General features: G+C 41.0%; 1 protein-coding gene across 2 annotated transcripts; it reads right to left on the bottom strand.

Moving 5' to 3' along the window:
- Window positions 1–198: 198 nt before the first annotated feature.
- On the bottom strand, window positions 199–22,141 carry LOC103156501 (leucine-rich repeat neuronal protein 3). Of its 2 annotated transcripts, XM_016664094.1 has the most exons (3): window positions 21,680–22,141; window positions 13,493–13,615; window positions 199–3,717 (listed from the first exon to the last, which is right to left on the bottom strand). In XM_016664094.1, exon 3 carries the CDS (start codon window positions 3,385–3,387, stop codon window positions 1,189–1,191), a length of 2,199 nt encoding a protein of 732 aa, XP_016519580.1. In that variant the 5' UTR covers window positions 3,388–3,717; window positions 13,493–13,615; window positions 21,680–22,141; the 3' UTR covers window positions 199–1,188. The 2 variants fall into 2 exon arrangements, with proteins under 2 accessions (XP_016519580.1, XP_007578646.1); XM_007578584.2 differs by lacking the exon at window positions 13,493–13,615.
- Between the last annotated feature and the right edge of the window lie 3,641 nt (window positions 22,142–25,782).

The raw sequence follows: 25,782 nt of genomic DNA, 5'->3' as shown, positions 1-25,782 counted from the left end.
ACAATGACATTTATTATTTTTTCTTAGCGCTTTTCTCGATTAGTTTGTTGTGCCCATTGATCACATATAATACAGTTAATATAAAAATGGCTTTTTGACTTTACACCCAAAGCAATAACAAAATGCTTTCTTAAAATATGTATGCTAAAAATACTGAGAAAGTATTTCCACTAAACATACTGGGAGTATAGTTTCTGATTCTGCAATGATGGCATGATCATGTTTTGCTGTGGTTGACAGATTTCCTCAGTTCCTCTTCCTCCTTTCTTCATGTAGTTCTTGTTGTAGGCACTTACCAGGATTTAGCAAACCACTCCTTCAAGAGACAGCGCATCACTCACTTCAGTTTTAATCAACCTCTCATATTAGTTTTAGTTGAATGTATCCGCATTGTCTCCCAGTCATCGTCGTAATGAGAACTACAAAGCATAAACAGCCATTTGGCAAATCTTCTCTCTAGACACTCATTTCATAGCTGAATTTCATTAAGCTTAATGTGAAGCTGTAATCAAAAGTAGTTTGCTCCTCTCCTTAATTTAAAACCCATTTAAACTTTTCACATACAGAGGATTTGTCATTACATCAACATAATAGAATATATAACAATATTTTCAAGAAAAAAAAAAAAAACAAGAATCCATCTTTTAAATAGAAAAATGGGGTATAGTTCATCAAAAGGCTTACACCATAGTCACTGGTATTCGTCTACTCTACTAAATCTCCTTTCCCATAATAGACAGGTGTTATTACTGTTTCTCTAACTCGTCTATGGATGTTTGACAAAGCACAGACGGTATTGCTTGGGACCACACGGACAGTTCCACGATTCTGAACACATTTAACAGTCAATTACAAGAGAGTTGGCCACCGTCTTCGTCTCGGCTTCCTTTTCTCTGCCTGCGTTTCTGGGTGAATTTGAGCTCGAGTTGGTGTTTTTGCAGTAGAGACCCTTTCCCGTTGACGACGGCTTGGTTCCATGTAAGATTCACAAAGCCACCGCATCGGGCGGGATGCCATTTAGTCCTGTTAAGTGTTTCATCCCATTTATAATTATAAATTTTGCCAGTGTGTTTGAGCTGGGGTTTTTAGCCACAGGTATGCTTTTGAAAGCATAAGTTCGCCTACCCCTGCTTATGGCATTGTCCATTATCTGTAGTTAGTACGAGACGCCATCCACAGCTGGACTTTTTAAAAGGCATTATCAGATACATTTATGACTGTGGCTTTAACTTCCACTCCGCTCGGCACACCCTTACCCGAATCCCAAAGCTTTGTAAAGAAAGAAGAGTGCAGCCCAGTAGCTTCCACTGGTGTAAGCAATGCCTTGGAGTCGTATCTCCTTATATTCCCATAAAAGTAGCGGTTCCTCAGAGACGCATAAAAAAACAGACATGCCAATGAAACCACTGCCAAGAGCACTCCAAAGACAGTGATTAGTGCCGCATCCCATTTTGCTGTGTCCTTGGCTGCCAGCTCTAATCCCTTAGTGGTGACATTGATGCATTTGGTGTCATGGTCGTAGTGGATGCTGCGGATATCCACACAAACTTTGTACTGGGTGGCAGGGTGGAGATGAGAGAGGTTGTAAAGCTGGATGTCCGAAGGAACCCTGGTGCTGAACGCTGTTGTGGGATGATTCAGATCAGATAGTGTGTACCATTTAATACTGGGGGCCAAAGAGCCAGGATGACCTTTCCAGGAAACAAGGATGAAGTTTGTCCCCACTGATTTAATCACAACATTCAGGGATCCACTTGCAAGTTGAGGAAAATATCCATTCACCTCTACCAAAACAGATTTGAGGTCAGCTCCAACCAGATTGTGCGCGACACAGGTGTAAACACCTGCTTCATTTTCGGATACATCGTAGATGTCGAATGTTCCTTCTGGATGCATATAGAATTTGTTAGACATGGAATTCGGCAGGATCCTGGTACCAGACGGGGTAATCCAGTAAATATCTGGCTCCGGTTCAGCAAATGCCCGACAGTGGAGTGACACAGAGCTCCCTTTGCCTGCCTTTATGTGTCCCGGCATACTTTCAGGGGATATTAGCGGCAGGCAGATTTCCATCATCTCCCTGAAGTGCACCTGTCGAACATGTTGACCCTCGTACTCTGGAGGTTCTACGCAGTACAATGAATCGGGCTCCATGAAGCGAATGTTGGTTTTGTTCATGTTCATCCAGCGAACTACACAGTCACAGCGGATAGGGTTGCTGTGCATGCTGACTTCTCTGAGATTCGGAAGAGACTCAACGGTTATCCTGTGGAGGGCGCTGAGAGCATTGCCGTTTAGCATGAGGGTCTCCAGTCGTGGTAGTTTGTAGAAAGCATTGGGGTGGATGTAGGAGAGTTTAGGATTGTTGGTGGCTTCGATTTTGGTTAACTCAGGGAGGTTATTAAGAGCAAAGCTGTCTATGGAAATTAGCTCTGGCATGCTGTTAATCCCGAGTTCTTTCAGATGCAGCATATCGACAAAGTCTCCTCTTTGTATCCGGGATATTGGGTTTTTATTTAGATCCAAAAATTTTAGATTTTTAACATTTTTCAGGGCTGAATGGGGGACTTCTGGAAAAATATTATCATAGAATGAAATGCTCTCCAAGTTATCAAGGCCTGTGAGTGCATTGTCGGGTAGCTGAGACAGGTTCATTCTGGTAAGAACAAGACTGCGGAGGTTTCCTAGAGGTTTGAAGTTCAGGTCGTAAATGGAGAGAACCGGGTTCTCACCAATCATTAGGATCTCCAGATTCGGCATGGGTTCGAACCATTCTCTCTTGATAACCTTCAGCTTGTTAGAGTTGAGATGAAGACGCACCAGGTTACTTAGACCCTGAAAAGCCATTGTGGAAATAGAAGAGATGAGATTGTGATTCAGGTAGAGCTCCTGCAGGTTAACCAAGTCGGACAGGCATCGCTCAGGTAACTCCTCTATCCAGTTCTCCTCCAGATGAAGGGACGCCAGCTGAGAAAGATTTCCCAAATGGATGTCACTGATAGAAGATAGGTTGTTTTGTGATAGGTCTATCTCTGTGATATTAGCCAAGTAATCCAAAGGTTTGACAATCTTGGCAACGTTGTTTGTTTGCAGTAATAGAACTTGTGTGCCCACTGGTAATCTTTCTGGCAGTCTAAAGAGTCCCACGTCATTACAGTCCACCGTCTGCACCTCCATGTACACTGAAGTAGGAGAAAACCAGGGTCTAATTTCACACACACAAAGCTTCGGGCAATCGGGTCCCACCTCAGTGGCTACGGCAAGAGACGCCATAGCCAACCCAATGAAGAGGCAATCAACAAATGACATGTCCTTCATGTTGAACCTTTTTCCCCTCCAACAGAAGTTGGTCTTCTTAGATAAAGGGTTTTCAGTTGTTGCCTTCATGAACAACAACTCATTTGCTGCTGCTGTTGCAGAGGCGACTGACTCAGCCCCCTCACCAAACCCACCACCACCACTGGGTTCCCTCGGGGGGCGGGGGGATTATGTCCTGCTGTATGGGTGTCCTTGAATGTAATGGCCAATAATTCAATATAGCTTCCAGTTTAAGGGTTTGGAGCCAAACTTGCAATACTAACAAAAAAGTAGGAGATGGGGATAAAAAGGGAAAAAAAAGGATAGATCTTACTCTATATGTTAGTATTACTTAAAGATAAATGCCCTCTTTGATTGTCTTCAGTAGCTTTGAGATTCCACAGCCCAGTCCATTCCTACCTGCAGAAAACAAACAAGACAGAGAGAAGAAGAGCTTTTAGTATTGCACAACAATGGAGGTGGTCAAGGAATGTCATGAGAGAGGGATTTGGGCATATTGACATTTGTTATAGGCACACTGATGCATGTTGACATTTATACATGCTCCCTTCAAGACTTAGAACAATGGATTCATATCTGCTTGACCTTCTAGGCTTAATTTCTGAGATGTACCGCATGTGCCCTTACGGTATGCCATTCGGTCTTGACGTCCGGAGGGGGAGGGGGTGTGAGCCTAATATTAGTTAAAGAGAAAGCTCATTAAGATTCTTAAATGGCAAACATCCGAGGGCTAAACCACCAGGCCTTTAAGGGAAGCTGCACTGAAATATGCCAGTCGCTATAGCAACAAGTAAATGGGCATCCAATCACAAACATGATGAGATGGGTCGGTGGTAAAGGCAAACAAAGCTTTTGACCCAGATCCAGTTTGCACCTGTTTGATAGAGGACACAGAAATAGCAGGCTTAAAAGTTAAAATGTTCATGCTGTTCTCTAAATATATGTGAAAGTCACACGGTGCATTGGTGGGCAAATGTTATTGAAGAATAGCAAGCAATAAAGACAGAGTCGCAATTTACATGCAAAATGAAACCATGAATATTGAATACCAAAAGATATGAGATGATTTATCCAGCCAAATATGGTATGGTTGTAACTGTTCAACTTTTACTGGACTACCAAAAGACTAATCTATATTCTACTGATTTTAGTAGTGTATTTTATGAGAAATAGTAACTGAACGAGAAGTAAAAGAATTATTCTTCTCATCATACATCCACAGAGCAATGAGAGTAGGAACGGCCTCTCGGCTGCATTCGCTTCCTGTGAATATCATTGTCCAAACTTTTTGGAGGCTTCTGTTCATTTAATTTATGGCATAGAATATAATAACTGGGGTGGGGAATAATCATTGTTATTCCTTTTATTATATTTTCAAGCCTGATTAATCTTTTGTTGTTGAGAAACAACTGTCCCTGCAGTACAACTAGAGGTTAAATATAAGAGGCCACAAATCTAATAATGCTCAACAAAGGACTCTGCATTAATTTATATTGATGTGAAATGTCTTATGTTTTGATTTTCCATGTCATAACTTAACCCATCAGTATTTTTGATTTTTGCCAAAATCAAACACTGGCGGTGGTTTAATTCATTTTATTTTCTAGAAAACTTGAAATCTATGCTTAGCTGGATCTGAAGTCAGATTTGCATTTTAAGCAAATACTGGTACACCTGTAATATGGTCCTACATTACAATATTGAGCCAGTTTGAGGTTACAGATGGAGCCAATCACTAAAAAAGAAGTTTGAGAGTAATATATTGAGATGTTCAGAAAGAATACAAAACATCCCCAAACAACATGTAACCTGAGAAAGTTTGTAATTTTAAATTAAAATGTGTTCAAGTAGAGAACCCAAAAGTGCTAGACATCTTTTAAGTACCTTTCTACAATCTACATACATTGGCATTGAAGTATAAGAAGGAAATACCGTTTTCAGGCTGTAATTAACTCCTGGTATTAAAACAATGACTAGACAAAACACACAAGACTGTCCCTAGGTGTCAAATTCAATGCTAAATCAAAAAAGAATTCAACCTTGTATTACTGGGGCTGCGGGAAATTTGTATTTCTTAGTCAAAGCTTAGCCTTCATTAAGAGCAATAGAAAGCAGCATCACTTCTCATGTTTGACACACCTGAATCAAATGAATGATTCATTAGCAGCCCTCTACAGAAACACATGACCTTCCCAGGAGTCAATTAAGCCCTTTCAATCAGCTGTGTGGGAGCTGGGACACATGTAAAGAAAAATGCAAGCCGCCATGCCTTCATGTTACAGGTCAGTGGCATGTGGGAAACCCTACACCTTGGAGCGAGCTTTGTCCTCTAAATTCATGCATTGAAAATCAGTTCTGTGATGACAAAAGCAGAAAACTAGAGAAACATTTTTAAACAAAAGGATTTTAAATTACACCGTTTAAACCAGTTTTGTTTAATTTTAATTTTTTGGTACAAAGGACTTTTTTGTTGCCAAGAAGTTAATGAGATTGGTACATTAAAAATATTATGTAAACTGGATTATTAAAATTGGCTCAAAAGATGCATCAAAAACTGCCAAAAGACTAAAAATATTCCAAGTTCCTCAACGACTTTTTCTTCTAAATTAAAAAGTTTTCTTTGAAACCAATACTGTTTTTGAAATATTTTCCACAAAGTGGAGAAAAAGGTCGAAAAATTTTAACCAGAAACAACACTAGCTGCTGCTGATGATGAAATGGTCTGATTTTATATAATTGTAGCAAATTAGTTCAAGAAATGAAGCCATTCTTGCCATTCTAAAATAAGGTACTTTTTTTTTTGTTTTTAACAAAATCAAACTGTGGATAATTTGTATGTTAGTTTTACAAAAAAAAAACATGAGCATTACTGTAATGATGCAACTTTTATAGAAATTGGTATTTTTCTATTTACACATAGGCATTTATTCACCAAATGTTTTTGAAAATGTTTACATTTTTAGATAAATTTCTATGACTAGTTATCATTGCAGAGAATTAATGAGAAGAAAACTGAGTATTTACTTTTTCCTTTCAAGCTGTCTCTACTGGAAGATTGCTTGTGAGGGGATGGTAGACTTGCTACGCAGGAGTTTATATGAAAACAGTTGAGTGGTTTTAACAGAATACCAGTCATTGGACCTTTTATACCACATGTAATAAAACCGAGCCATAAAGTCCAAGATTTTGTTCATCTGACATGTAAAAGAAAATATTTCTCAAGTTTTTTTAACATGTTTGTTTCTTGCAATGTCTTACTTGTTTTATTAGTAGTATTAATATTAGTATTAGTGTTTCTATCTTAAAATACATACCACGGATGCCAGTTGGCTACTTATTTAATCCAGCTAACCTGGCATCTACAATTTTAACATATTGACTACTATGAATGCAAAAGTACTCACAATACATGACACAAAGAGCTTTTCCTATTAGGGTTATAAACCTTTCATTTACTGGTCCCAGTACGCCAAAAAATAATTAAAATGGATTAAGATCTCCAAAGCCCGCCACACCAAACCAATGCAAGAATGACCCTTTTTTGTAATCCTGCACATTAGTTTTGAAACACCAGTGCAGAAAAAGTTCCAGTGCTGAATCTGCACTTTCCAAATAATCGTTTATTTATGTGACTTAGCCATATAAGTGCACTAAAATCAATGTTAAATTTACTACTACTACGAATTACAAAAGAGTAAAGAGAGTCCTCACCACTCCGGTGTCTTTCTTGGAGATTTTGAGCTCTGGGATTACTGCAAATTTTAGAATTCTAAATGCTTTGTCTGATAAAACCTGAACGAATTGATTCTTTACTGAGTTGAGGTTCATAAAACTTGGATGTCATTTGTCAAACCACAAGAGGCTTAAATGAGATTATGGCCAATAAAATGCCAAATAAAAACCAAACAGACATATTTTTTAAGAGTTTGGAATTTGGCAATTTTTTTTTTTTCTCAACTTTGTAAGAGTTGATAATGGTTGACTGCCTTGTTGTTTTAGGCAGGATGGAACAAACTCACAAGGGATCGTTTAGTTCTCAAAAAGAAATTGCCCTCTTTGTTAACGCCTTTTCTTTTTGAAGCCAGTGCGAAGATGCTTTGCATTTGCTTGTTTTTGCTAATGTAGTAAACTATGACCATGAAATGAGGAATGTGCCTTATTGTGATTTATGCCTACCATTACACCCCTATTACCTACCCACTACTCTGCTGCAGCGTTACGATTTTATGATTGTATTCTCTGATTATCAGTAAATGTTTTTTGGCATGAAACCTTTGCCAGTGGATGCTGTTAAAATTAAACACGTCTCATAAGTGTCTTAAAGATGATGAACATTATGGCGTTCTGTTAATTGAGCTTAAAAGTGCTCATCGAACAGGATATCGTTTCAGGAAGTAACTGGAGCTACAATTGCAGCGCGTCTTCTTGATGCACGTTAGGCCTTCATTGTTTCCTTTTAATCGGCCGCCTCTCGCACGCCACGGTTGAAGTGCAGCATGCGATTTATCATCTGTGAGTCTGAGCGGATGGTTTTGATGATGCTTGTGATATTTTGGGCCTAAAAGATCGGGCCGCCGCGTTACAAGGAGCGGTCAAAAAGAGACGGGATGAAATGGGAGGAATGAAGGAAGCTTTGAGAAACGATTTCATTTCATCAACAGTTCTGTTTCCACCTCAGTGGCCACAGGGGAACTGTGTGTGTGTGTGTGTGTGTGGGTGTGTGTTGTAAGGATCGGGTAAATATGATGGCAGCAGAAATGTCTCCCCTCTACCACGTCCGAGCCAACGCTTTATTCCTGGAGCTGTATTCCAGCATCGGCTGGATTCTGGTGTGGATGGGCAGAGGAGGACATGGAGCCAGTGAAATCCGAACGAGGGCTGAGGGGAGCGGTCAATGGGGGTGGTGGTATTATTTTTCAAGAGCGCCTGGCACTTCAATAAGCTTCTACACCCTGAGCATTCTGATAAACAGAGCTTAGCCTCTCTCCCTCAGCACTCGCTCCTCGGTGTAGGTTATGCGGTTGAGCTGCACCCTGAAAGCGCGGCACAGATGCTGTAATTCAGCCGACAGTGTTCGGGTCTCACCTGTGCTCGCTTTGGCTGTTCTTCTCGCTAATAACAATCGCCGGCAGCGTAATGTGGCGGGCTTAATTGTTATTGCTTTGGCAACAATCTGCGTTCACCACAGGTGGCTCTAGCAGGGTGTGCTATTGTTTGCTTAGCCAGGGGTGTTAATTGGGGCGGGGGGATCAATTGTTCCCGAGGTCCGCGGGTCACATTACACCATCAGATTCTGGCCTGGCTGGAGGGACGGACAAGCAGATGATGTGGCGGCCAGTAGCGGTTTTCAGACATGGCAGGAGATTAGGAAAGAGGAAGCATTTGGTTTGCCTGGGTTGTCTTCTGCTTTGTGTAGAGTGCTGGAAATCCATGATTGGATTAGGACACCCAGAGGACAATGTGCCATATGAGGTGGTGGACGTTTTAATGTTGATCAGCTAGGATAAATTCAATTAATTACTCGACGTTGTAGTTCATAACGTTTTCCTATTTTAAAAATGGCTTTGAAGAATCCCTTTAAAAACATAATATAATCCCGTTTCTCATTAGTAGTTGCAAGTAATCAAAATAATCAGTGATTTCTTACGGTAAAACAGCTGTTACTCATTTTTGTCTGTAAATTAAATGTTTCCTGATTCATGCAAACATATCCGTAACATACATATTTACCACTCAAATTGTGCTTTAAGGATTAGAATTTTTATTTTAAGATTACAGAAAAATGTAAAGCTACATCTGCAAGGCGTATGACTAACTTGAGGTTTAATTGTAGTTTCTCTGGAGCAAAATCTTGGTTCGGAGAGAGTCACTGCCTCTGACTTTCCATTAATGCCTCCGCTATAGAAATGTTTAGATGTACATATATCATGCTAAGGTAATGTAAATAAAAAGTGATTACTTGTCACTTTGTTACTGTTGCACAGAAATTCCCCCATTGTGTTATGGTAAGGGATATTTCTATTCTATTCTATTCTATTCTGAGCCACTCCCAACCAACTAAAACCTGAAAGTTTTAAGCCACAGATCCCAGATTTTACAACCCCTATTTAGAATATCAATAAACTACAAGTTCACATACTCAAGTGCACTTTAATCAGTTCAAGTTGAAGTATCCAAATCGTCTCCAGGCGTCTGAGCGCATAATTTGGTGTTTGGCGACGACATTATGCAGAGCCAGGCAAGGAGGCAGTCTGTGTTCCAGAGGCCCTGCACTGTGACTGCTGAGACTGTGGACTTGTACAAACCTATTAGTGAAGGTCCAGTCACAGCCCACCCCGCTCCATGCAACGCTGCCTTATACAGCTAATTCCCACAATCCGCTGCTCGGTTGGCGGTAATTGAGGCAAAGTCAGCTGGGAGGGGGAGTGGAAAGATCTGGAGGACAAAAGGACTTGTAGAGGAGGAACTCGTCTTAGTTTAAGCAGCTGTACAATAACCCCCGGTGGCATTTTAGGGGGGGCTGTTGTTACGCAGAAAGAAAAAAAAGCAATACAAGTGATTCAAAAACGAGTTAAAGAAACGGATAAAACGAGGATCTCCTGGCGGAAGAGGAAAAATGTTGCGCTGTGTTTGGCAGTAAGTGGCTCTGCAGCTGTTTGACAGGGAGAAATGTGGTTAATATGGCCGGGGGAAAATCGAATCCTAAGATGGATGCTTGGGCGTTTGTACGTAGAAAACCTCCAGGTATAATCTTCTGAGGTCCACAGATACATAATCAGCACCTGGAAACGTAACGGAGCCCGTTGGAGACGGGGTCTCTGCTAACCTAATCTCCACCTGCACCAACACATTAAAGCTGAACTGCAGCGTTTGTTTAGGGAGCCCTTTTATAGGTCAGGCTAAGGTGTTCACTCATGGAGCTAACGCGAGTTCCCAGGTGTCAGAGGGAGGAAAGTGGGGGGGCAATCACTCTAACCACGAACTCTAAAGCAACTCCATTACAGTAGGAGGCTGACAGGTCTAGCCCATGGGCTTTTTCACTTTGGCCAGAATTAACCCGTCCTGTGAACATTACAGGAAACAAGCTCCTTGCATCTGGTTTGTTCTGAGGAAACCTTAACTGTGTGAATTGCTGCTGGGTCTGCTGAACACTAGTAGATTCAACCACTGGCATTTGACACTGCCTCCTACTCATAGTTGCCTTTAAATCCAACATAGACAGAATAGATTTGCATTGGACAAGTGTTAAAATCTATCAGGCAGTGCCTTGCTAATGTATTCATACACAATGACCTTTTGTTATACGGTTGCAGTACAAAAAACAACTCCAAAGTACTTAATTGGGTTTTTATGTGAGCAACGCAAAGAAACACATGAGTGGAAAGACGGTTATAAACAAAAAAAACTCTAAAAAGCTTGGCCCTCGTCAGTCTAAATAAAATCTAGTGCAACCTAGAGATGAAGAATAAATCAATATCAATAGATTTGTCTGACAGAATATTCAGCAATTTCACTGAACTCCAATCCAGAACTGCACAGCATTCTGGGGGATGTAGGCAGAGGGAAAATTTTAGCCACTCAACTTCTCACGGGCAGCTAAGCAAGGCTGGCGGCATCAACTGACTCACTCGCTCTTTGGTTACCTAGCAACAACCTGTTGAGGAACTTGCGCAGCAGCAGTTTCAGGTTTTGACATCATGCCTGATGAATGCTTAAAAATAAAAATAAAAAAACAGCAGCGTGGAAGGAATACTGTGGATAAAACAACTAGTCAGTAATTGTCAATATCAACTAATATGAAATGCTATACGTTTTCAGCTGTATTGTCCAACTACAAAATGTAATAAAGTCAAATATGGTAAAGTTCAAGGGGAATGAATTCTGTCGCAAGGCACAACGCCTACGCCTACACACTATTCAACAAAATTCTAAATATTCACGAGCCAAACGCTCCAACATGCAGCTATCTGCTAGAACTACAAAGCCAGTGTAATACTGAGCAGGGTCCCTCACGCCGCGCAAACAGCTCTTGCCCATCCGGGCGTAAGGGAGGCACCTCCGGTGGTGTCTCGCCGTGTCCGGAACAGGGAAATTGAGCTGAGCGCTGCGTGCTGGGACCACGTTCTGTGACCGCTCAATCACATTGGGGTCGGGGGAGTCTTGAAGCCAGGGCGCTGCCTTGGGCTGCCTCGTCGTGCCGTTGCTGTAGCGATCGTCGAAGCTTTCAGGGAATGTCGCTGCCTCACGGGGGGACGGGCACCGAGAAGTTTTTCTAGGTTTGTATCTTTTAGTGGCTGGTATGTGTCAAAGAGACAGGGTTTCCCAGCAGAACAGTGCACTGTAACAAGATGATCAATGCTATTCACTTGAGCTGTCAGGCTATAATGCTTTGGCTGATTGCTGAATTCACCTGGTAGATGCAGGACTGATGGCCTGCAGGAGCTTTCTTTTTCGGTTCTTGTTTGTCTTGTGCACCATTTGAAGAACAAATATTAAAATAAAGAATTATGTTTTACATGTACCTTTTTCCGATGTATAACCAAATGAAATAACTGACAAAAGTGAAACCGATTGTGAATTCTGCCCGTTGCCGCTCAGAACCATTGTTGGGTTTATAAATGGATCACAAATTCTTCACGGGCAGGATGATTTATATATTTTTATCGTAATCAATACTCTCCAAATCAGCAAAGCATGAAACCTTTCTCTGCAGCAGCTGTGCTGTGATATATTTTTTGCCAGGAGCAAGAAATAAGTGAAGCAAAATGCACTTGTCAGATCAATTCTCCAGCTAATTTCCCTCAAAGGGTTTAAGTCTTTGTAATGACAGGGTCATTGCATCAGCGTTACAAGTAGGCATGAGCTGGTTCCGTAATACGCCACAGGTTTAGAACCACTAAAATTTAGTGTCTCACCATTTTTATGGTTTAAAGGATGTTGAAGGCATCAAGTTGAATGGAGCACAAAGCAAAGTCATAAGTTGTCAGTGAGCTTTGTACCATGGCTGAATGAATGCTTTAGGAAAGCGGCTATGATGGGAGAAGTCGGGGGAAGATTCCCAAGTAAATTTACTAATGCAAAGCACATGATGATGTGGATGGCAGTGTGAATTATATTTCTATTTTTATGTCTTTTATGTCTGTATAAATTGCAAAATGAAATAAAAAATGTGACCAAAAATAATATTTACCCACTTGGATTAGGACATGCTTCTGATAAAAACACCATTTTTAAGGTAGCACCTATTGAAAGCAACCTTTAGCAATAAGCTAAGACAGCTAGCATGACTTTGCAGATCCCCCTGAAACTCAGACTCATTGCACACAAAGTGATATCCTCTAATATCATTCTATTTCTGTTAATATTGATGTTTATGGCTCGAAGCAAATGTAAAATTAAAATACTGTATTTTCCTCAAGATGAGAATATGAATCTTCAATGCAGAAGTATTACACACCCAGCACAAGAAAAATAAAAAAAATAAATTACTGTTAAAGAAGTTTGTTGTTAAGAGTACTGGATCCAGGCATATTAATGGAAAGTTGAATGGAAGGAGAAACTGTGGTGGAAAATTGCAAAAGCAACTAAGATAACAGCAACTTTCTAAAGCTGATCCATTCAAGAATTTGGGGTATTGTGACGCAGCGTGGACTGTGGCTGGAGTCGGAGCTTCCTGAGCCGCCACCACACAGACAAATCACGAAACTATCAAACTTCTTGTTTTCCAAGTTAAGTGTGTATATTGTGCATAGGTGTACTTTTTAGTAAACCACATTTTGGGTTTCAATGTGCTGTAAGCCATAATCATGGAAATAAATTGAAATTAGTGAGAAACATTACTCTTTTTTTTTTTTTTCAAAGAAATGCAAACATTATTGCAGTAATGTAATAAAACCTTAAATTTAGCCCAACTCACTACTTGTAAACTGCAACATATTGAAATATGTAACTGTCCATAGGCCCATCGTTTCATCATTATATTTTTTAACGATTAAGTTAGAATAATGTGTCAGAGGTCAAACTTCTGGGCTCTTCCCTCATCAAGGCTGACGTGTTGTGGCCTGATGCTTGTTTTTCTATTTGTTTCCCAAAGTTATTCCTCTAATAACTTTCACAATATAATTTCTTAGCCTGCAGATAATTTGCTCCCATCTGGAGAAGGCGCCGCACTTACTTGGCCAGCGCTTCCTTTAAGAGGCTCACCCCTGCTGTCAAGGTGAAAGGCTTTTCCATTCACATCTTGGCAACGCTTCGCTCGCATCCCCACCAGGCCACCTCCATTATGCTAACACTGGGGCTGCAGCGGACAGTAATGGCACAAATACAGTTTGATTAGAGACCAGTGAGATATGACCACTTTAAATTAATGAGTGTGCTCGCTAAGGGGGGCAGGAAGCAGCGGTCCTGGTGACTCTGCAGTGCTAACTCAGGAAAGCCCGACTCGAGTCATCTGGGCGGCCAAACAGCCGGGCCGAACTGTTTGTTTTGTGCTCTTTATTGAAATGAGTTATAAATCCTCTCCCTCGCTTCACGGCACTTGGATGAGGTGTACTGAAGCGGCGACATGGAGGTGATTACTGTGTTGCAGGTTGGCTACTCATCAATGCGGCACATGGTCGCGAGTTGACCTGTCGCTCATGTGAAAATAAAATCTTGTATGGTACAACGCATCGGATCTTTGGGATACAACGGGCACAGATGAGGGGAACGGCACACCTGCCCTCGGGGGAGCTGATTATGAAGCCTGCACTGTTTAAGTGGCAACAAGGCAGTATCGCATCTGCCGAGGCATTACAATTGCTGTGGTAAAACTGGGTGGAAGACATAAAGGTCAGATGCAAGTGGAAACTGGGGCACAACAGAATTGCCTCCTCCTTTCAGGAGACCAACCGATGTACTGTGGGGATGCTTCACTGGGAATTTTGATCCACTGGTAATAAGCCTTGGAAGGTTTTCTTCAAGTCACCCCCCACCTCTTTTTCAGACTCTTGTTCTGCCTTTTTGCTCCCTCATTCGACTTTTCTTATGGTAATGCCTTCTTTTAGATCTCTGCTCTTTTCCCCCCTAAGCTTTCTCACATTTGTCTCTGCTATTTAAACCCTGATGGTTAAAAAAAAATTTCTCCCGACATTAGCATTATTAGCCATTAGCATCACGACCTGCACAGGCAATGAGCTATGGAGAATGCAGGCGTTGCATTCGTACTTGCGTATCCATGTTTCTGTCTTGTGATCTGCACACTCCTGTCGGCCTAATTCCCTCGACAATGCTTGTTACCACTGCAAGACTGAATCCGTTCTTTTGCGAGAATTTCAACCAATCCCCACGCTGGAGTTATTTCCTTGGTTTTTACAGATCCCAAGGCATTCTCAGGCCAGAAGGGATGTAAAGTCCCTCCAGTGAGTTTTGGGTCTGTGCTGGGGTCACCTTAAAGTGGGATGTGCTAAGAAAACCTCTAAAGAAAGTTTTAAAGGAGAAATTCTTGTCATCTGCACAAAATCTGCACTCTTCTTAGACTGAGTCCAGGTAGCCAACAAATTAAGCTAATTTCAGCTCCTTTTGTTCTGGATTCTGTTCTTTTTGTCATAATTGATACTTCATGAGCATAGTTGAGGGTTGGGGCACAGATTCAACTGGTAAATCAAAAGCTTCAGATGGATAGACGAGGCCCCGTTCTGTCCACCTAACGTTCAACTCCATCTTAACGCTCATAAACAACAAGACACCATTTGAACTCTCTATGAATCAAGTTGTAGAATTGACCCTGATTAACAAAAATTTTCATATTTAAGCAAATGGCACATTTCAGTACATTTGCCAACAGAAATTTGAAATAGACGTTTCTCCTCTGAAACAAGCTGTAGAAAATAGCCAAGGGTTAGCTAGCTGGACCTCTTTGTTTCGTCCATTTTTTTCTATCATTTTTGTTTTGAAGTGGACACTTTAAGGTTTGAACAAATTATTATTTTGTTTTACATTGGCTAAATGTCCACTGTGTTTCACAAAGGGAGGATGTCTTCCAAAACAATATAGAGCTACAGACTGGAGCTGTTCAGTTATGGGGGAAAAAGTCTACCTGCATTTTGCAAAATATAGAAATTGCAAGTATTTTAATATGAAGAACTTCTAATATGGTTCAAATGTACTGATGAAATAGAAAATCTAAAGCTAATTTTTATTTAATTTCTTGATATTTGATTATACTGCTCATTTTTGAACCACATCAAATTTAAATTCTGTTTTTTTTTTTTTGTTTGTTTTTTTATTGCACAGTGAAAAGCATTTGAAAATTACTCCCACAGAGATGTAACAGACGTATTGCCAATCAGTAAAAGCATTTGGTGTGTATCGTTGCTGCCATTAATGGCACAAGCAATTAAATGGCTTTAGGGTGGGGGTCTGCAACCTTCATGCACAAAAAAGCCCCCAGTGAAGCTCAATAGATCTTATTCAGAGCCACAAATGCAGCATTAACTTTTGAAAAAAGACAACTTGGAATTTGTGATAAATATCTACAGTGTAGAAATTTTAATTTTTAAAAGCACTCCCATTTTATTTCCCAGAACCTATAGATAAAAGAGGATGGACACATTTATTCTAAGGGGTTTTGATATTTGTGGATTTTTTTTTTTTCCAAATGGCCAGAAAAAGAGATTAGCAAAAGTATTACAAGTACTTTTCATTTGCAGAAATTAAATGCAAATATGTGGAGGGGGGGATAAATAAATAAATAAAAAATAAAAAAACTGCTAAATCTTTATTTTTAGCCAAAGTTATTTTGAAGAGCCTAAAGAGACACTTGATGCAGACTCCTGGTTTAAGGAGTAAATGCTTTTTCACATAAGGCCATGTTTATTTGGATCAAAACCAGATTTTATTGTAATTATTCTGATCATCTTTCGCTGAATCTGAAACTGATAAATTTGGGACAAAAGGTAAAAACACCATAAATCTGTAAGGAGGCAAATAGCATCCTAAAGTACTGTATATCACTTAGTTATATAACATAACTGTGAATTTCTTTATGTTGGTTTTTGCAGATGTTTTTTTTTTATAGTTTCTGCTTAACACAGAGGCTGAGAGAGGAAGACCTGCAGCTTGATGTTACTAAGTGTATACGTTACAATCATACATTTTTTTATTTAATAAATTCTCCTTATGGCCTTAAGCTGGCCAGAATATGTAGTGTTATCAGGCTCGTTATACATTCACAGTAAATCCGGTATCGGGTGGACGGCTTTACCGTCCCTCCCGCTGCCCTTCACCTCATTGATTTACTATTATACTTTCTCAAAGGTAAGCGAGAGTCCATTAAAGCGAGCCTTCCGTGTGTCTGTGCATAATGAAACTTGCAGCATGTGTCTAAGTTCCCGTGCATTCCATGAGTGAGCTGATGGAAACCTTTACATCCGCGCTTGTGCGGCCATGAATCAGCGGCACGTCGGCTGTTAATGCAAAAATCGATGTTCTAAATTAACCACAGGAACCCCGTCTCAGATTTTTCAGCCCCTCTCCCTGGACAAGACGCGCCCTTGGGGACGGGGTGGCGGGCGGCTGAGCGAGGGAGAAGTGGCAACGTGCTGCACCGGTTCGATGCTAACAGGACATGGCAGATGTACAAATGTACAGACAAAAAGATGCCAACACTACATGCAAAAAAGGGAGGAAAAAATTCACTCATTCTCCTAGTGTATGCTCAGTGCTGCACACAGTAACCGAGCTCTGCACACACAAACACCCCACCCGTCCGCCCCCATCCCGTCTAATTCGCATAGTGCTGCATCCATTAAAATTAAGCCAAGGTATCCAGCTTAAGGCGGCTGCTGATAAGGTCAAAGGCATAGTGAGCATTGCAACACTCATTTCTCCCCCAACATAGTCGGACCTACTCTTGACAAAAATCTGCATAATGTTTCATGTATAGCTGCTAGCCAGGAGTTGAGAGAGGGGAGGCGTGAGGGGAGCCAGTGGCATATCCCTCAAAGTCAGAACCAAATTGAATCTGCAGGTGCGAATGTGGCATGTGTGCTTGCCTCTAAGATGCACAGCTATCTATATTTATATGAATAAAATATGGCTGGTCAAGGGGGCCACCAAGCCTGCAGGGAATAAGTTCCTGTGGCAGACAGAATCAATCATTATATGCCACTGAAATGCGTTTATCGCAGGCTTGGACCTCTTTATTATGATTTCATGGTGTCTGATATGGGCTTTCTCCTTCTGTTAATGTTCCTCGGCTAAAACAGACAGAAGGGCACCGCTTCCGAGTCCGACTCGGGATTTGCTGAGCCGCAAGAATTTATAGCCCGACTCCGACGCGTTTGCGCGGACGCATCCATCTCGACAGAAACGCGTGCGTCGGTCCCTGCGGCTTCATCGATACCCGACAGCTGATCCAGCACCTATTCATTAGCGCGGCGACGTGGCGGATGTGTCAAAAGCGAATGCAGAACAGATGGAGAAGCACAGCAGTGGACTTTTTAGATGTCCTCCTCCTTCTTATGCTTTATGTTTTGACGCTGCAGTACGGGCGTATGCCTCTATTATTCCCACGTTCTGATTATAAATCTGCAACTTAAAAAAAAAAAAACCCTGATTAGGCAGCAGATAAAGGCATTAATTTAGCTTTTTGTTTTTCCTCAATGCATTTAAATAGTCAAAGCTAAATTCCTAAACTGGAAAAAAGAAAAGCAAAGTAAATGTCAGTGGACACAAAGGAAGCATCACATCCTATTCTGACCTTTTGATACAGAATAAAAGCAGCAAAATGTCATGGATGTTGCCATCAAAGCGTGTTTTGATGTGCGGCTCTTTTGCATTCCAGCTCTCCTCCTGATGATTAATAATAATTTAGACCCGGTATCCCGTCCATCCGCTCCATCTGAACCCTGTTCCTCCACCTACAGTCCTGTGACTCTGCTGTTTGCTCTGTTTTGCCGAGCTACTGCGTTTGCCTGTGAAAAGGATGCTATCAGAGCGATCACGCTCGGCTGAACATGCTGATCCCCCCGAAGACGTCTTCTGAATACGTTACGCAGTTCACTCAGAGCTCTGGTAGATCCCCGGGCATCTCGTTACCGCCATTATGGAGGAGGGAGGACATGAGGGGAAGAAGAGAGTCGTGTGAATCGGACAGCACCAGGCTGGGCGAATTACCAGCAATAAAGGTTGGAAGACGTTTTTTTTTTGTTTTTCAAAAAGGCTTTATAAAACCTTTCAGCATTCTCTTCAAATGATGTAAGAAGACAAGATGAGTGTTGGAGAGCCTGGCATTTCCCACCGGATCTACGGAGAATAACATATTTCAGCTTCTGTGCACTGCTGGTCAGCTGGCTGGAAGATGGCTATGAGCGTTGATCAAAGAATTACACTTTGTTCAAGCTGGAAATATTACCAGACCAGACAAACCGAAAATAGAAAAAAAAGTTTATTTTTTCTTAGTTTTGCTTTAGACCAAATTATCATACCCTAATAATCTCATACCAGCAATGCCAACTTAAAACAATCACCATTTTGATAGACTAAATGAAACACTTGCTAAATTTTGTATTAGTTTTCAAAAAAGCATGCTCGTTGCGTAAAACACCATCCAGTTGCTTTGTGCTCAAAAGTTGGATTTTTTTTTTTTTTTTTTAGTTACTAGTACGAAATGCAACAAGAGCGCCCCCTGGACTCACAATTTCAACTAGAACAGCTGGCAGCCAGTCACTACAGTCTCCCACAGGTCTGTATCTTATTAAAAATGGAGTGAGGTTTCAGATTAAAACTATATATTAGGACTTCTGATGAATTGCCACATTGCTTAATGGAGCACATAAAAGTGAGCTAAAGATATGAGGCTTCTATTACTAGCAGCCGTTGCCACCAAAACAAAAGCAACTCATACTGTTGTTGCTTTATCTTGAGCTATATTAAAGGAAAAAAATGCTTATTACACCTAATAGGTACAAAAAGGAACAAAAAAAATGTATATACACCCAAACATATGCAGAAGTATACATATAGTAAAAACAAGTCAACAAATTCATGGTTTCTATAATATTATATTTACCTTGAGAAGGAGTAGAAAGAGGACAAACCAATTTACACCTATTCCCTAGTTGCGTATATAAATTGCGTGGCTGTGTGTTGCTGCTTGTCCAGTTTGTATCAAAACCGATTCTCAGGTGTGACATTTCCAGATCAGAGTTCTGATCTGTCAGATGAATCACATGTATTATAACTGTCCTGCAGTTTTAGAGAGCAAACACAAGCATGGCTGATAAGTTGGCCAGCCTGCAGCCTGCTGCTGAACAGAAATAACCCTTATGGAGAACCAAACTGGCAGTTTTAAAACTTCATTAAAGCTGATGGATATTTCTCTTTTGCTTTCCACAACGGGGAATTGTAGTGTATTCGACAAAGGGGAGTGTTTAGCAGGAGCTACATTTGTCTTTCTCGCCGGTGAAAGAAAATATCTGGCGGCCTGCTGTCAGCCAGCTGACCAGCAGTGCGCAGCGGCGACAACTTTAAACCGCAGACATGTTAGGGGGGGGGGGGATGTGTGACTGTTTAAGCTCTCTTTAAGCCAGCTGAGTGGCAGTGCACAGCAATACTATAATTACCCCTTTTAGCCTACGAAAACTCTGGTTCTTCATTGGCATCTCCGAACAATTTTTTTTTTTTGCAGTTTTCAAACTGACTTTCAAAAATATCAGCATACGTATACAAATACACACTGAAGCTGCATCAGGGAAATAAAAGGATGAAAGAAGGAAAAAAAAAAACACGGATTCAACTGACTTGCACTACAGAAGGTTAAAGTCCTCAAACTCCACTTCCAACCAACTGTGGCGTTCAGCTGCCCACACACACACACACACATACACACACACACTCGTAGGGAACCTGCTGCCCTCTTGCCTATAGAAAGAGAAAAAAAATGAATATGGAACACCCACACTGTGCTGCCTGTCATGCTCGTAGAACCCCCTCCCTCCCCCCCCAGACAAGGCACTGCAGGCAAAACACCTTTTCTCCCACCGCGGCTCTGTTCCCTTCACACACAGATCAATAGGCAATTCGCAAGCCCACTCACTTAAAGAGTATGACTTGTTGTGAACATGTAATATTGATTTGTTTTGAGCAAATGTGGCAAAATTAATGAAGTTAAACCCATCACTGTTTATCACTGTAGAAGAAAGAAAGGGGGGGTGAGGTGGGGTGGAGGGAGGTGATGCAACAATGTAAATGGATGTTGAGGTTTTATATCTCATATTTTTGAGAGTTCACCTTGTAAATATTTGCTTCAGAGGTTAACTTAAAAAACCAAAAACCAAAAAAACAAAACGGTTACAGGTTTCCTGACGAACGTGGGTGCAATCCGTGGCCTCGTGCGCAAGTCCAGGTTATCCCAGCAAAGCGTAGTTTTCATGTAAAAGCGGCTGCCTCGGGTGAGTCATTTGTATCATGCAGGCCAAAATCGATTGAATTCACAACTGAGGAGAAGCAAAAACCCAAATGGAAGAGGGGTGGAGGGAGGGGATGTCATACTCATTGCCCTCTATTCTAAATCAGTATCCCTGAAAGATTCAATAGGATTTCAGTGTGATGGTGTATGTGGGGTGAAGGTGTTGGTGGTGGGAGGGGGGAGGGGGGTGGAATTAGTGGGTGCCATCCCGCTCTCTGTTTACCAACCAGATCCCTGGATGCGTGGACGTAGGAGGGATGATGAGCAGGTGATCAGGTTCGTTGGTGACGGTGAGTGCTTCTCAGCTGCCGTGTTAATTACGTAAAAAGCCAGAGAATCCAACATGCCAGAGAGCGGCGAAGGCAATCTGTCCAGCACGGAGGTGCTGGGAATGCCAAATCTACTTAAGTAGTGTTTTTTTATCATTATTATTATTATTTTTTTTTTAGTTTGTATTTAACAGAAAACAAAAATAAATAAAGAAAGAAAATAAAAGGAGCGAGTGAATTGTGTGTGCTGTGGTGACGGTGGTGGGGTGTTAGGCACCGCTCTATTGATTTTTTTTTTTCCTAAGATGCGTCTGGTAGGCGACACAAGTCTTTAGTTGGTTTGACTTGTTTGCCTCGGCGCAGTCCGAATCTGCATCATGCACAGTTGCGCAAAACAGCGCGTCTACAGCGATGGGTTCGAGGGCCAGTCATCCGCCTAATTACTGTGCACCGCTTTCCCCGCAAGCGCCCACCACCACCACCTCCTCCACCACCTCCTCCACCCTTCTTCATCACTACATGTCCGTATTTTAAATAATAATTTAAAAAATCGTTCTCCTGTGAGCTGAAGCGTTCTGCATCAACTTGGCAAAATGCGCCAAAAGGAAATGACAGAGGGGGAAAGAAAAAAAAAAAAACTTACCCGGTTCAACCATCGTCGCATTCAAAGCGCCGCCCGTCTATATTCCCATCTCAACCGAGTGAGGAGGAGAGGAAAAAAAAAAGAAAACAACAAAACGAGGAGCAGGCAACAATGTGTGGCCGTTTTCACGCCGCTGAAGAGAAATCAGTTCTCTGCTTTCATCCGACAGAGGGGGGCAGGTGGCGAGGGGGACGCACGCAAATAACACGGGCTTCTTTCTATGAGGCAAAAATGTTCCAAAAGCAGCAGCAGCAGGAGGAGGAAGAGGAGGGGGATGAAGGAGAAGTGCGGATACAGCTTCCTGTGTTCCCTGTGCCCTTCCCTTCTCGTCTTCAGAGCGGCCGATCAGCGGCGCATCTCTTCCCTCGATCAAGTGTCAGGCGGACCACATAGATGCGCCGCCGTCTCCTCGGCAGTCATTAATATGAGCACAGAACCTCCACCCGACTCTCTGGCGCAGGCGGCCAATGGCGTTAGCGGAGCGGGGCAAGCTCCGAGCAGCTTCCCCGCTCTGATTGGCCGAGCGGAGCCGCCAGTCATCTTCCCCCAGAAAGCCTGTTCTCTCGTCTGCCTTTCTCCCGTTTGGAGGTGAAAGCCCGCTGCAAAAAATGTCAGTCATCCGAGTCACTTCAGGAGCCTCTGAAAATGGGGTTTGATGATGAGCATTCAAATTAAACATGTTTTTCTTTAATGATTATTTATTTTTTCATTTATAATTAGCATTTTTCTCCTGCAGATATGCAGATTTTTTTATGTAGCTCAAGTATTAGATGATTTTATTATTTGCTAAATAATGAATGTTGCTATTGAGCCAAAGTTATGCTAATGACCAGAAATGCTAGCTCTATTAGCGTAACTTTTGATCAATAGCAACATTTATTATTTTGCAAATAATAAATTCATGTAATACTTTGTGGGCTCCAACTGCAGGATTTTAAGTGACCTATTTAAGAAAATGTAAAAAAGAGCGGAAAATAAAAATTTCATATTTTCATGACTTGTTTCATAACCTGACATTTAGGTTATAAAACTTGGCAGGAGAGATGTTGGAAGCTGTACATTTGTTTCCAGTTACAAGCAGAGCATTTTCTGTGTTTAGTCAAACGTGAAAATTCAACATGCCGACATGTAATGACGAAAGTAATAATTGAAATGCATTACATTTTTGATGGTTCGTGTCGATGCGCAATTGTCTTACAGCCGTTTACTGAATGTGTTGCTACAGCGGTCGTTTATATGCCACATTTGAATGGGTTTCTAAAACCAAGTTATTTAGCATGTCTTTTTTTTTTTTTTAAGGTTTTGGTCTTTTTCTTATTACCTCATAAAAAAAACATAAATTTGTATCATTTAGGGTGGCACATTGTAACCATCTAGATGGCCGATGATTGAATTTTATAGAATATGCTCAGTTTCTGCAAGAAAATGTGGGCATTTGACCATAATTATTATTATTTTTGATTTGAAGAAGAGTTTAATCTTATTTTGTAACATTCTAAACCTAGATTAGCACCTCAGCCAATGAAAACAGAGTCTTAAAGTCTTCAAAAATACTTTACATTAAGTTTTATAATGGAAGTCTTGAGCATTTTTATGATTGCTACCACAATTTATCGGACGTTATTAACTTGCATGAAGGGTGAACTAATATATGAGGATAAACACATGGACAGACATTATTTGTTTACATGCCCAAAGTTGAGTTTTTGGGGGATAAAATGGTAACCATGGGATACTAAATGGAGTACATATTGGTGAATGGGGGCATCAGTAACCCAGAGCCGCCACCAACACAACTTCTAACAACATAACACTAGTTACTGGAACAATGACAATGAATAAACTGATAAATGTATAAATTGAAATAATTTAATAGTAATGTAATAAAATAGAGTTTGGGAATAAATTAGGATTCTTATCTCTAAAAAAAAATACAAAGTAATAATTTAATCTAAACCCAGATGAGGTACAATCCCCTGGCTTCCTGAAAGAGGCAATTTGATGTTCACATTTTTATCCTTAGAAGTTTCTGTTGAAATGAGTTTGAGTGTAAGCCCTTGAATTTAAATTTCATTCCAAGTATCTGAGATGGCTTAGGTTCATTCTGACTGTATTAGAATGAATTAGACTGAATGGAACAAGCTGGATTGAAAAGTAATGAATTGAACTGCATATAATTGGATTAAAACATGACCTGTTGGCCTTTTTGTAGTGTCCTCGAATAACTTCTGGTGTGGATTGGCACTATATGAAAAACAAAACTGAACTGAATTGCATTATTGTGCATCAGTTTTCTTTTGATCCATTTTTATCCTCTTGATGTTTGCAGTTCTGGCAGTGCTTACAGCTGCAAACATGACATTCAATCTGACAGATTCGCTTCATGAAAACACAGAAGCTGCTGTAGCGGACAGCTTCTTAATTAATTATCCTGCTGTCTAGTGAAGGAGGAGGAGGGAAAAAATCAGCATACAGTGTATTGGGAAAGTATTTGCTTTGCTGATTTGATTTAATAAGGGGAAAAAAAGCTATTCAAACCAACCTGGGACAATTTTGGAAATATATTTTCCTCTTTGTTAAACTTTGAGAAAGAGATTAACCTTCTTTTTCAGTTCAGCTGCAGAAGTCACAAACCTGATTGCTGCCCAACTTCTTAAAATACAAGCGGACTACATGAAGTTAGCTTATGGATGTCAGAAATCAACACATTATGTCCCATGCTAATGAAATTCAAGAACCGATCTCAAGCTGGAAACGATTACAATGCTGTTTATTAACTACCAAAATTACTCCAAAAGCACATTTGATAACTCATACAGGAGGTAACTAAAAAACCCAAAGCAACATCTAGAGCTCTCCAGACTTTGCTTTCCCAAAAGTTAAGGTCACTTTTTGGGAAGAGAAGAAAAAAGTTCTTTTGAAGTTGTGCATCCCGTTATAAAATAAAAACACATTTCAGAAAGCTTTCACACATACAGTCGAACATTTTGGTGCTAATGTGATGCAGGCACCAAAACAGATTTCCTGTTTTAGGACCTGGTTGACGTTCTGCAATTGGTGCAAGCATAAATTTGGTTATTTAGCAGAATAACCTGAAGAAGAACATCCATCCCTCACTTTGATATTGAAGCCCAGGCCTGTTTGAGTTACACTTGAGCTTAACTCAAGTGTTGAACTTAAAGAATAGCAAGTTCAACTGTAATAGGCTAAAAAAAAAGAAAAAGAAAAAAAGAAAACGGATTTCAGATTGGCTTAGTCTGAAATTATACTGATATGCCATGGTGTGAACTTAAACAGGCTGGTTATGAACAAATAGCATCCAAAGTGGCTCAATTAAAACAGCTCCATCTGCAGTTAAAACAAGTGCTTGACAGCAGTTGTTCTCTCTCAGGGTGACACAACCTGGTGTTCGGTTTTGGTGGTCATAACTGTTTTACGCAAGGCCGGGTTGCTTTTTCCTCTTGCTTTCTACAAAGTGGTAAATAGATTTTAACACCGCAGGTGACGTCTTTCATTAGCATAAAACGATTCAAGGACTGAACCACATGCTTCTGTTGGCTTTAATTTGTGCCGTGCAAACACAAAATCTGTTGGAGAGGAGCTAATCTTTCTGCACTGATACCACATGTTGACAAATTACTTGACGGAAAAAAAAAAACAACAACAAAGAACAGAAGATGCAAACTGTGGCCATATGGTCGCCAAATCTCCCCAAGACTGATGAGACGCATACGAGAGATCTGGACTCCTTTCTACCACGTGATTTGTGAACTTTCCAGATCTCAAGCAGCCGGGGCTGATATCTTGTTTTGCTGCTTTCGCCTTGACAACAGCAGCGCTTTTGGAGCCGTTTGCCTGCTGTCTCTGGCAGGCCGCTTCGGCGAGACGACGCTGGAGACGGACATTTTTTGCAGTGCGGCAGAACGGGGAAGAGAGGTGTGCAGGCAGGGAAGAAAATGGATATCTGTACCTATTAGCTCCAGAGCTCGGGTCTCAGATCCCGGGAGGATCCCTCAACACAATGTTGTACAAACTGATGTTCCTAGAGGTCAGGTGGGGTTATCTGCACCGCCGAGGAGCAAGACATAAATCATCTGTCACCT

This window comes from Poecilia formosa, unplaced genomic scaffold, assembly GCF_000485575.1.
Source record: "Poecilia formosa unplaced genomic scaffold, Poecilia_formosa-5.1.2 Scaffold9, whole genome shotgun sequence".
Taxonomy (NCBI): domain Eukaryota; kingdom Metazoa; phylum Chordata; class Actinopteri; order Cyprinodontiformes; family Poeciliidae; genus Poecilia; species Poecilia formosa.
The sequence above is the reverse complement of the archived record's forward strand: the minus strand, read 5'-3'. Positions and strand labels throughout refer to the sequence as shown.